Here is a 12,323-nt window from a genome sequence, read left to right on the forward strand (position 1 = left end):
GTTATTTTCGTTTGATGCCGCGGCGGCCTAGCACCCCCAACGACAGCAACCTCAAACTTACTGAAGCTGCGTGCCAGCTTTTGAGCTAGTCCCCTCTTCTTGGCAAGCACTGGCATGGCAGATTCCTCGTTGGCATTTCGTATTCTCCGTGCACGCGCGCAGTAGTGCTGCAGAAGTCCCGGGGCGCCTTTTTCATTGCCAGGTGCTGTTCTTGTCGCCACGATTGCATTCATGAGGCTGACGTAACACGCAGCTTCTGCCACTGTCGGGCCTAAATCGCCCGTGCTGTCGCTTTCTGTGCCGTCCTCATCACTGTTGCTAGTCGACACTGTGGCAACAAGAGGCAACGAAGGCGAAAAGTCGAACCTCGCAGCCGACATCTCTTCGCAGTTGCAGCAGCGCTGCCGAGCAACTTCTTCGCATTCCAAATGCCACACACCGTAGTCAACAGCAGATCCCTGTCGCGTGCCAGCGCTTCTTCTCCGTGACACGTTTGATAGCACAGACAATGTCTAATTTTTCTTCTATGCTGAGCACTCAGTGCTTTTCTTTTATCCGAGCGTCGGCATGACGCGAGTCCTCGCTTGCACGACCCTACAACACCATAGAATAAAGAACCAACAACACTCTCTGGCATCTCTCTGGCACGGCGCCGAAATAATGTTGATGTTGATGTGGCTTCACGTGCTAACGCACAGGGCGCTTGGAGGCTGTTGTTCCGATCTCTGAGGCTTGTTGTTCTGCCGGGCTGCTCAATGGAAACGATGTACCGCCGTGTTTTTGCGACAAAAAGTCGAAACCCTACGTTTTAACCGATGCGTACGCAATAAGCTGGTACGGTTGATGCGGATACAAAACACATTATGTTCAATGGCCGCTGAGTCGGGGATTTGACTTTACTACTTTTAAAACGAAACTACTGTTTAAGCGGGTACGGTTTAACGAGGTTTTGCTTTATATATATATACACACACACAGCCTTTCTTTTACTGTCTTGCTTAACGAGCCCCCCATTTTACCAAGGCCTCGCAAATGTGCCTCTGTGGTTGTACAGGCAGTAAGTGGTCGATGTCATTGCTCTCGGTCATGCGTGAACATGTGTTGCGCTTGCTTCTTGTGTTACAGTGCATGGTTAGCCTCCTTGCCCGTGCTGATCGCAACGGCTGTATACACATACTTGCGGCTCATCGTGGACCATGGAAACTTACCATTTCTCACACTGCGGCAACGAGAAGTGGATTTTTGCATTTCCATGCTGCGAGAAAAGGTGAGCTCACTTTGGGTCTGCTATGCTGCACGCGAAACCTACTTTGTTCGTTTAATCATTCTCATGCACTTGCTTTGTGGTTTTCACTCTTTGGGGCCACAAGCATTTATCCACTTCACAGCTGTTCCAGTGAAGAGCTTTTTTGTACACTTTGGACACCACGCAAACAGAGCGCATGTGTAAACAAAAGTGTACAGTGATACCTCGTTAAACCGCAGTTGGCTGGAGCTCGGAAAAAGCATGTACTAAATGGTAGTACTGCTTAACCGAAGTAGCATGAGATGGCCTCTTGCCTGTCAAAACCTCAACTCAGAGAGAGTGCGACGAAAGGGGAAAAACATGCAGTATTCATTCACTTCGTGCGACAAGTGTTATTTCGCGCTTCGCACGACAAGTGATGCCGCAGCGGCCTCAAACTTACTGAAGCTGCGAGCCAACTTTTCAGCCAGCCCCTCTTCTCGGCAAACACACACATGGCTTATTCCTCGTTGGCGTGGCATATTCTCCGTGCACGGGTGCGGTAGCACTGCAGATGTTGTGGGGTGCCTTTTTCATTGGGGGGTGCTGTTCTTGTCGCGATGATTGCATTCATGAGGCAGACGTAAAGTGCAGCTTCTGCCACTGTCAGGCCTGAATCGCCCGTGCTGTTGCTTTCCATGTCGTCCTCATCACTGTCGCTAGGCGACACTTCGGCAACAGAGGCAACGATGCCAAAAAGTCGAACCTCGTAGCTGACATCTCTTCGCCGTGGCAGCAGCACCGTCAAGCAACTTCACATCCCAAATGTCACACACTGTAGTCAACAGTAGATCCCTGTCGCGTGCCAGCGCCGACTTCTTCGCGTCACGTTCGACAGCATGAATGATGTCTAATTTTTCTTCTATGCTGAGCACCCGGCATGTTTTTTTATCCAAGCACCCGGCGTGTTTTTTTGTGCGAGCTTTGGCATGACGCGAGTCCTTGTTTGCAAGAGGCCACAACGCCATCATAGAATAAAACCAACTTTATTATAGAATAAAGACAGCACTCTCTGGCACGGCGCCGAAATGATGTTGATGTTGATGTAGCTTCATGCGCAAACGCACCGGGCGCTTGGAGGCCATTGTTCCGATAGATGGTTCCGATCTCTGAGGCTTGTTCTACCGGGCAACCCGGTGGAGACGATGTACCACCGTGTTTGCGCGACAGCAAGTAAAAACACTACGTTTTAACCGATACGTACACAATAAGCTGGTACGGTTTATGCGGACACAAAACACATTATGTTGAATGGCTGTTCAGTCGGGGATTTGACTTTACTACTTTTAAAACGAAACTACTGTTTAAGTGGGTACAGTTTAACAATGTTTTAGTGTATTAAGTGATTTATCTCAGAAAATATTGTTTGTTTCTTAGGCTCTCGTACAGTCTGCCATCTCCAACCAGTATCACATTGTAAGCAATCACCGCAGAAATAATTGCATCCTCATCATCGCCTTCTTCTTCAGTGCTCTCATCTGAAGGTGGAACATACTTCTCCTCTGCACAAAACGTATCTTCGGATTCAATAAACTAACGCGAGTTCTTTCCACGAAGCACAATACTGAAAATGCGTTCTTTTGCCGAGAAGTTGCTCGGTGCTTCACGCCATGAAAAGCACGTAAGAATTCATCCAAGTGTTCCGCTAAAGAAAGTACTGCCCTCACATGCAGACACTGCAAAGCGCAATTATCTGTAGTTAAATTATCGCAAAGGGTTAATGACTTCTGGTGTAAACAATGCGGTAAACACATTAGACATTTCTTAAAGAAGCCGCAGTAGAAGTATGCTAGGTTTCACTGTCCTTTTTCTAAAATGTTCTGTTTTGTTAATCTTGGAAGGCTCTTGTGTGGCAGAAACATCGCACACTGAAATACATTATACTCTTGTCTATGTAGCAGTTTTCTTAACCTCGCCATAGCTTTCAAGTTGTTTTAACTCTCGATCCCCAAGCTGACATTTTGAGTGATGAGCTGTTGTCCGCATCATTCGGTGCAGTTTACAGAGTGCGGCATGATCGGGCGGGACCTGATCCGGCTACTCCAGAATGTGGCTCGGATACCTGAATTTGAGAAGTTGTGGCGGGACCTGCTTTTCAACCCAGCTTCACTTTCACCAACGTTAACAGGTGCCTGATCTTTTTCATGTTTTGTGTGCAAAATGCAGTATGCTGCTTTATATGGCAGCATACTGTGTTTCAAAGAGCAGAATTAAAGTTTCAATTGAAGTCAGCAGTAGAACCTAAGATGTGTTGTCACAACATTCAAAATCACCTCCGTTCCATTCATGTCAAGCTGTTGTTTTGGAAATTGGGCTCTGCAGTGCTGAAGCACTAGGGTTTCTTGGCACTCTTAACGTGCTGCCTGCTTCTGTATCGGTGATAGGTAACCTGAGTCTAACTCGGTTCATTGAAAGAAACACTTCAACTTCCATGTCAGAAGCTCCCTCATTTTTAAGAAGCTCAAGCACACATTAGTTATTGTACTTGGGCACTGGAAAAGTAAGCATAGGCAGCACCGCTAGAGGTATGTACCAGCAACAGTGCACATGTATGAATCAGTGCACCTGAGCTGGCTGCTGCCCTTTGATTGCAGGAGTTCAGCAGCTGCTCACACAGAGGACATCGCGGAGGTTTCTTCAGTGCCGGTTAACACCAGATATGGAACGCAAGATTACGTTTCTTACATCACAGGTCAAGTTTGGGAACCAAAAGCGTTACCAGGAATGGTTTCAGAAGCAGGTGAGCACAAGACACTGTCGGGCTTTGTGGCTTTCGAAAGGACACCAGTGACTGTGAACGAGCATTTGTGGCAGCCTGTTCCATCACGTTGGCTGCTACTAGTACCAACAATCTTATCCTTTTTATCCAGGAGTTATTGGGAAAATGCAACAAATAACGAAAAAAGGAGTTGATATGTGCACTGTAATGACGTACAAAAAACAGCAATATGGATCAGAGGGCAAATGAAGGTTTATGATCTGGGCAATAATGATATTTATAATAGTAATGATAGTAGCCTTTTTTTATTTGTGTCTTCCTATAATATGTAATATAATACATAATACATACTATAATACGTATAGACGACGCAACGAGCTATGGAAAGAAAAATGATGGGTGTAACATTAACGGATAAGAAAAGAGCAGATTGGGTGAGGGAACAAACGCGAGTTAATGGCATCTTAGTTGGAATCAAGAAAAAGAAATGGGCATAGGCAGGACATGTAATGAGGAGGCAAGATAAACGATGGTCATTAAGGGTTACGGACTGGATTCCAGGGGAAGGGAAGCGTAGCAGGGGGCGGCAGAAAGTTAGGTGGGCGGATGACATTAAGAAGTTTGCAGGGACAACATGGCCACAATTAGTACATGACCTGGGTAGTTGGAGAAGTATGAGAAAGGCCTTTGCCCTTCAGTGGGCGTAACCAGGCTGCTGCTGCTAAGGATGATGATGATGGTATGTAATGACACCGGGGGCAAGCAATAAAAGCTGTCATTATCAACAGCTCGTTTAGAGCCGCAAGCCACAATATGTTGGAAACATCATAGCACCAATTGGCTGCATGTCCTCCTGCAAAAATTACATTACACTATAATAAACACTGCTAACCTGCGAGTATCCTTGTCCCTGACGCATACTCAAGAAGCATGCGTACTGTAAGTTGGCACGATAAGGCTGGCACATATATATATACAGGGTGTTCCAGCTAACTTGGACCAAGATTTTGAAGAAACCTATGCGTTCTTCAGATCAGAAATTGCGTGGATGTTGTTAGCGTTTATCTTAACTTACGGTACCATTTTTTTGCTCGTCTTTGAGTAATTAGCCGAGATAAATTAACTTTTTAAATATAGCTTGAAACGTTCAGGCATCAATAGAAAAGTTGTGGAGCTCCACAAATATTGCCCAACCCAGGCACATCCAATGAGGTTGACTTAGCATGGCCGTTTTTATTCGGGAAAAACAAAAGCTCGCGAAGTTTAAAAAATACCACATGACAGTGCGCTCTGAGCACCCAAATGTCCCACGATTACAGCGATCTCAACCGTGCTTTGTAAAAAACATCGCTCACTTCGCGTCTTTCGTGCTGCCTACGATAGAGCTTCGTGTTGTGTTTGGTCCCGAGATAAACGCCAGTGGGTTCTGGCAGCAGTTGAAATACAGTGCGGCTCTCATTTCTGCGGCGATAATTTCGCTGTCACACTAGCAGAATGCATGAGGAGGAAAAATGACAGGCTCATGAGTTCGAATTTGAGAGCAAGACCCCAACAAGCAAACACGCATTATAACAGCCTTGATAACATCGTGTGAATTACGCTGGTTTTATTTATTTATTTATTTATTTATTTATTTATTTATTTACTTATTTATTTATTTATTTATTTATTTATTTCACAACACCATTTGCTTCCATTTGGAAGCCCAGGAAGGAGTGGTGCAAACATCACATGATTTCACATTTTGTCACAAAAGGAAGAATTGTAAACTGACAGGGAAGGTTGCTCTTTAGCTTCCTGTCCATTCCTTGTCAGCAGAGAATTTGCAATTTCATATTACTTACGTGCCTTTTCCACGTCGTACAAAAGTTTCACACAGATGGCTCTTTTCATGGATAACGGTTGTAGAGATTTATTCGCTGTGATGTCTGTCTAAAGAATGTGTTCAAACAAGTCGCCCTCTGCCATAATGCATTATTGGCAACTTTTCATCACATCCGATGTAGCTTTTTTGATGACGCAAGATGGTATCTTGCTGCAGGCCTCAGCAATCTCTGCCTTTAGCGGTTCTGGTGTAGTTGTAGGTTTGCGGTACACGTGGTCTTTCACATGTCCCCACAAGAAGAAGTCAAGAGAGGTCAAGTCCGGTGACCTTGCATGCCATGCCACTGTTGCATGCCGCCCGACTCACTGGCATTTGAAGGCTTTGTCAAGCCAGGCCACGGAGCAAGAACATTTAGGAGTGGAAACTCCACTGTTTGCGGCGACCAGAAAAGGTCACAAGCCCGCGGAGCCGTTATTGTGCTGGCGGCCTGGAAAGAAATTATTGCCATTGAGAGCGCGCCGGAGCCGCCTGCCCGGGCGCTGCATCTTTTTTTTTCGCTGCGGCTTCTACGATGCGCCGCACGGCGCCGCCACTGTATACGGCCCTGTCGGCGCATACAACAATTGTGACCTTATCTGGTCACCCGCGCTCGCTCGCGCTGAAGGAAGTTTCACCTCCTAAATGTCTTACTCCGTGAGCCAGGCTAAGGCAAGGCTGTTGCTGTGAGCTGGTGTACCGTCGAGCTGATACCAAGTTCGCTTTAAAAACGCAGGGGGAAGATCACAGCGAAAATCTTCGACTGGGCCTTCCAAAATGTCATTCACGTAACGCTGAGCAGGGAGCATGTCAAAAAATATGGGGCCAATTATGCTGCCCTTAAACATACCGCACCACACACCGAGTGACTATTGGTACTGGTGTCTGGTCTGCGCCACCCTATGTGGGTTCGTATTGCTCCAGTAATGTGCCTTATGGATGTTGACTTGAGAATTTCTGGAGAAGGTTCCATCATCTGTCCAGAGCACTTTGTCAACAAAATCCGGTATTCCGTCACTGTTCACAACGATCCAGTTTGAGAAATCAAGCCGCCATTGAAAGTCTCTCTCTTGCAGCTTTTGATGCAGTTGGAGGTGATACGGATGCATTTCAGCCTTCCTAAGAACTCTTGACACTGAAGACGTTGAAATGCCGACCTCACCACTCACATCATGCACGCTGGAAGAAGCGTTTGCAGTCATGAAAGCCAAAATGCCTCCTTCAGCCTCTTCACTAATGGTCCCCTTTCTGTGCCATGTCTTCTTGAAGCTGCCTGTTTTTTTCAGCGTCAAGTAACTCCTTATAATTGTGTTCGCGCTAGGTCTTCCCCCACATTGCCAATTTCGGGATACCCTGGCAGCTTTCATCGTGTCGTCCCGTGCCGCTCCCAAGGCTAAGACCATGTTCGCCTTCTGCTCACTTGAGTACAGCACGCTTTAGGCACTGCAAACAAATTCTTCAAATCGGTTGTGCGGCACGACAGTAATAGACAGTCGAGCTCACATGCATCTAGCTGTGGCACAGCTCGGAAGAAAAACGGTGTTGTAACAAATGATGCTCTCTCTTGCACAGGTTCCAGATGTATAATGCATGTTTTGTGTGTATTTTTTCTATTCCGCATCGACTTGTACGCTGGAAAAAAAATTGCTCTTCTCGTCATATCAGAATAAACGGCTAATGACGGCTGATGACATTCTTCGGCGACAGGCGCGAGCGGCTGCTGACAAAGTGCGTTTTCGAAGCGCTGTCACCAGTCGCTGCCAGTAATATCAGAGCCAAGCAAAGGTTGAAGCCCTTTCTCGTAAGTGAAGGGAAGGCGCGGCGCTGGCGATCTTTTTACAAATCACTGATGAGAGAGCTGTAATCGCGGCACATTCGAGCGCACAGAGCGCGCTGTCACGGGGTATTTTTTCAAACTCCGCGGTCTTTCGTTTTCCCCGAATAAAAGTACCTGGGTTGGGCAATATTTGTGAAGCTCCACAACTTTCCTATTGACGCCTGAACGTTTCAAGCTATATTTAAAAAGTTAATTTATCTCGGCTAATTACTAAAAAAGAAGACAATTAAAAAATGGTACTGTAAGTTTAGATAAACGCTAACAACATCCACGTGCTTTCTGTTCTGAAGAACGCATAGGTTTTTTCAAAATCTTGGTCCAAGTTAGATGGGACACCCTGTATATGCATACACATATATTTTTTCTGGTATGTCTTCTTTTAAAAATGAGCATGCAAGAATTTGCAGTAAACTGGGAAGCATTTGTTTTAGCTTTAGTCAGTATCAGTTGTCACCACTGGCATGTAACTTAATGGCTGCAGCAGCTGGAGTCTGATTCATTGCACTGGTGCACTTGAAAGTTGAGTTGTTTACAAGCATGAATCCAGAATTTGTTGGCACTCCATGGTGACAGCGCAGTGTTCTCAGGTACTTAAGCAAAATAAATTTTGGTGTCATCTGAGCCTTTTGGGGAACAGCTGTTTACAACCTAAAACTACCAACAAAGCACAGAGGAAAGAAGGTAGATGACACCAGATGTAGGGGTTATGACACGTGGCTGTCATTGCTTTCTCTGTGCTCTGTCGTTTGTCTTGCCTTTGGTTAGTGTTGGGACAGGTGTCCTCACAATTTCATGGTTTGTCACTCGCAGTACCTGAGTACACCTGAGAGCCAGTCCCTTCGCTGCGACCTCATTCGTTTCATCTGTGGCGTGATTCATCCATCAAACGAGCTCCTCTGCTCGGACATCATCCCCCGGTGGGCCGTGATTGGCTGGCTGCTCACAACATGCACCTCCAACGTGGCTGCTTCCAATGCCAAGCTGGCTCTGTTCTATGACTGGCTCTTCTTTTCCCCTGACAGGGACAACATCATGAACATAGGTGAGGAAATGCTGGCTTGCATGAGTGCATGTTCTGTTGCAATCTCTGAGTCGCAGCAAGAGCGTCCTCTACGACAGGCCTATGGCAAACACATTGTGCATGTGGACAGAGTTGTATAGTTCCAAAGGTGCAGATCGCCATTGACTCTGCCTTTGATCGATTTCTTACTTCTTTGGACTCTGTGCAGTTGTCCAACAGGCTTAATGTAGCGTTTCAGCTGTTCACCTGAATGCATGCAAAATGGTTACGGCCCTCCATACGTGCATCTTCTTGAAAAAACTCTTAGCTTAGTATTAAAGAGATCCTGAACTGCCCCTCGGGCTTGGTGAAAAGGTAGAGTAAATAAATACTGCATGTTCTTTCCCCTTTCATCGTACTCTCTCCGAGTTCCATTTTTGACAGCCAAGTGGGTGATCTCATGCTATTTCGGTTAAGCATTACTCCCATTTTGTACGTCTTTTTCTGAGCTCCGGCCAACCACGGTTTAACGAGGTTTCACTGTATAGTGCATGTTGTCGGTACGATGAGACCATATTAGTTGTCATATTTAACAAACATTAACAAGGTTTTGCTCTAAATGAACCAAAATTATGAGAGGCAGCATTGAGCAAGTCTTTAAAAAAAAATTATCCATCTTTACAGAGCCTGCCATTCTGGTCATGTACCATTCTATGCGTCCCCACCCAGCCATTACAGCCACGCTATTAGATTTTCTTTGCAGGGTGAGTATGTGCTTCTTTCTTTTTCCATTTCCTAGTGTTTCAAGGCAATTCAGCAGTTTGTTTAATTCTTGTTTGCATTATGGTTGAGAAAGGAACTGGAAAAAGATGCAGAAGGCAAAAAGGAAGGGGGCAACATAAGTGCTGCTTGTATTGTCTGCTTCATTTCTTAGTCCTAATCCGTTGCACTGTTGTGTCTTTCTTTTGCCCTCCGATCACATTCAACGCTCAGTGTGAAATCATTAAATTTTGAAAGCAGCAGCAGTAGTAAAAGTCCTTGTAACTCTAATATCTCTGCTTACTATGTTACAGCTATTTTTGACGTGCCTTTTGATAATGTGTGGTTTTATGCACTTACACACGCTTATGTGAGGTGATTCTTTTTTTTTACAGATTATGCCGAACTTCTGCAAGAGCTTAGCAGCCCAGGTGAAACAGGGCATTTATACATCACTGCGACAAATATTGGAAAAACGGGTCCTCGCGTAAGTCAGTTTTCTTTGTGTAGAAACTGCATTCACTTTCCACTGCAGAATATTGACATCAGCTACTGACATGCATTATATCATATTGCAGATCATTGTCTCCTCTGTTCGACAACCCTAAGCTTGACAAGGAGCTTCGAACAATGATCAGGGAGCAGTTCACAGAGTTTTGCTCTCCGGTTGAAGGTGAGTGATTTTGTAAATAACCTTTTTTCTGCAGAATAAGATTGTGCCATTGTTCTTAACCACAAACGCATCAAAAAGCCTCAGCATGATGTTGAAGGGAATGGAGGACTAAACTGCAGAAAGGGGTTTCCAGATTCCTGATAGTGTTGGACGCTCTCCGTAACTATGACAGCTGATGTATGTTATTACATGTGCCTTAGAGTGGTCTGAGAAAGCTTACTTGTCATGGAATTCACATTTTCGTTTGTTCAAGTTTATCAGTTTTGTACAGTGACACTTGGTTTTCTAAAAATTCTGAAGAAAGCAATAGGGATGGGCGAATAGTGAATGTAAGGCTCGAAGCGAATTCGAAGTGAATAGTGATGTGGTCGAATAATTTCGAATCAAATAGTTCGAATAGTATACAGTCGCCAACTGATTTTTCTGACTCCAAAAATTCGGACATGCTCAATTATTTGGTCTGCTTCGCGGCACTGCCATTCTCCCCATAGAACATAATGTATAACAACTGCCGAAAGTTCGAACACCTTGCAACCTCTCATCTGATTTTTCGGACACTCCTTGAGCCAACTCGAATGAGAGCACCATGCACCGACTCTGACCGGTGCACGGTTCAACTTGCTGAATACCATTCTTGTTTTGAATGGAACCTCCTTGCTGCCTCACGAAGTGGCGCTACTGCAAATCCCCGCCATCATCGTTTCTGCCTGTTTCGTAGCTACAGCTGTTCAGGTCTCAGCTTAGTAAGCCATGTCCAAACAATCCAGCAGCTGATTTGTTTTTTGTTTTTTGTTTTTTTTTTCTTCGTGCACGACGCTGCGAGTAGGCCACCTTTTTCGTTTGTGCGACTGGTTTCGTCGTGACGGCGTCGTGATGTTTGCTTTGTGTGCTGTGTCGAGGTTGCAGTGATGCAGCGCGGCATACGGAAACATCGCGTCAATTGTCTAATGGCACCGACAGTGCCCATGCAGACTGCACTGGGGAATGCCGGCAAGCGGGTGCTGGGAGGCCTAGGATTTGTCGCCTTCCGATGTGCTCCCTACTGACGCTGAAAATGTTCTGCCCAGACCTGCGCAGTGGTTGCATTGCGATTCCGAACACCGTCTCATTTGACAGTTTCACAGGTGCTGATACTGCTGTACTGACATGCGCAAAACTCGACGACGGCGAGATCATTTGTCAGGTTTCTGCTGCGCCACTGTACGATGACTCTGAGTCGGAAGATGACGCACCATGTGCTACGCTGCCGTCGCATACGGAGCGTGTACAAGCAGCGACTGTGCTTTCAGCCGCCTATAGTGACCGTACGACCCTCTCCGAGATTCAGGCTTATCTGATTGCACCTAAACGGAACAGCATGCAACGGCGCATTCACAATTTCTTCAAGTTTACTGCCAAGCCCGATAAGTGCATGGAAATAAAGGATTTCTTTTTTTTCTTAATCTGCTTTTTCGGACGCCTGTTTATTTGGACATTTCCGCAGTCCCCGTGAGGTTTGAATAAATGGTCGGCGACTGTATATCACATATTTAAAAAAAGAGCATTTTTATCATGACCTGACTAGTTTACACAACTTTGGAAGAATTAGAACACATGTAGGCACAGCATTTTGTGAAATTGACTGCTATTAACAGCTGAATTTTATTCAGAAATCACACACTGCTTTTCTTTACTGCATTCACAAGTTTTCATGCAAAAATACCAGCTGCTCCACGTAGTCTGGGAGCAGCAGTTCCCGCCGGCTGCTAACATTTCCTGCTGTTGAACACAGCCTCTCACTCCTTGCCTTTGTGGCAGGAATCGAGAGGTACTTTTGTGCAACCTTGGCCAGTACTGGGTACAACCGGCTGCCGTGACTCTTCCACTACTCCAAAGGGTTTTCTGACCTTGGAAGCACAGGGGTAGCCAGTAGTCTGCCACTTGGCAAAGAACACTTTCATGTGCATTCTTTTGCACTAAGTTGGAGCTTAATGAAGAAAGAACACTCCACAGAGTGCTAGCCGGAGGCTTCTCCATGTGTGGACAAACAGATGTCCGGGCACATTTGTTTTGGGCTGGCACGAGCTCATTTGCTGCTGTTGAAAGTGTGGCTTTTGCCCACTTTTTTTGTCTCTCGTTAGTGTAGCAAATGTCTCTGTAGCGAGGGTCGACTAGCATTGCATTTGCTGGAACATGTGCCATTTTTAAGC

At 45.7% G+C, this 12,323-nt stretch overlaps 1 protein-coding gene across 2 annotated transcripts in view; it reads left to right on the forward strand.

Annotated features, from left to right (window-relative positions):
* The window catches only part of IntS3 (integrator complex subunit 3), an 81,470-nt gene that overhangs the window by 8,921 nt on the left and 60,226 nt on the right, over positions 1–12,323 (forward strand). For both annotated transcript variants that reach the window (XM_075680198.1, XM_075680197.1), the window contains exons 7-13: positions 1,126–1,267; positions 3,284–3,413; positions 3,880–4,025; positions 8,513–8,744; positions 9,387–9,466; positions 9,857–9,948; positions 10,040–10,134. In XM_075680198.1, coding sequence (XP_075536313.1) covers positions 1,126–1,267; positions 3,284–3,413; positions 3,880–4,025; positions 8,513–8,744; positions 9,387–9,466; positions 9,857–9,948; positions 10,040–10,134 — 917 coding nt within the window. The remainder of the gene's footprint in view (positions 1–1,125; positions 1,268–3,283; positions 3,414–3,879; positions 4,026–8,512; positions 8,745–9,386; positions 9,467–9,856; positions 9,949–10,039; positions 10,135–12,323) is intronic.

The sequence above is a fragment of the Dermacentor variabilis genome, chromosome 2 (assembly GCF_050947875.1).
Source record: "Dermacentor variabilis isolate Ectoservices chromosome 2, ASM5094787v1, whole genome shotgun sequence".
Classification (NCBI taxonomy): domain Eukaryota; kingdom Metazoa; phylum Arthropoda; class Arachnida; order Ixodida; family Ixodidae; genus Dermacentor; species Dermacentor variabilis.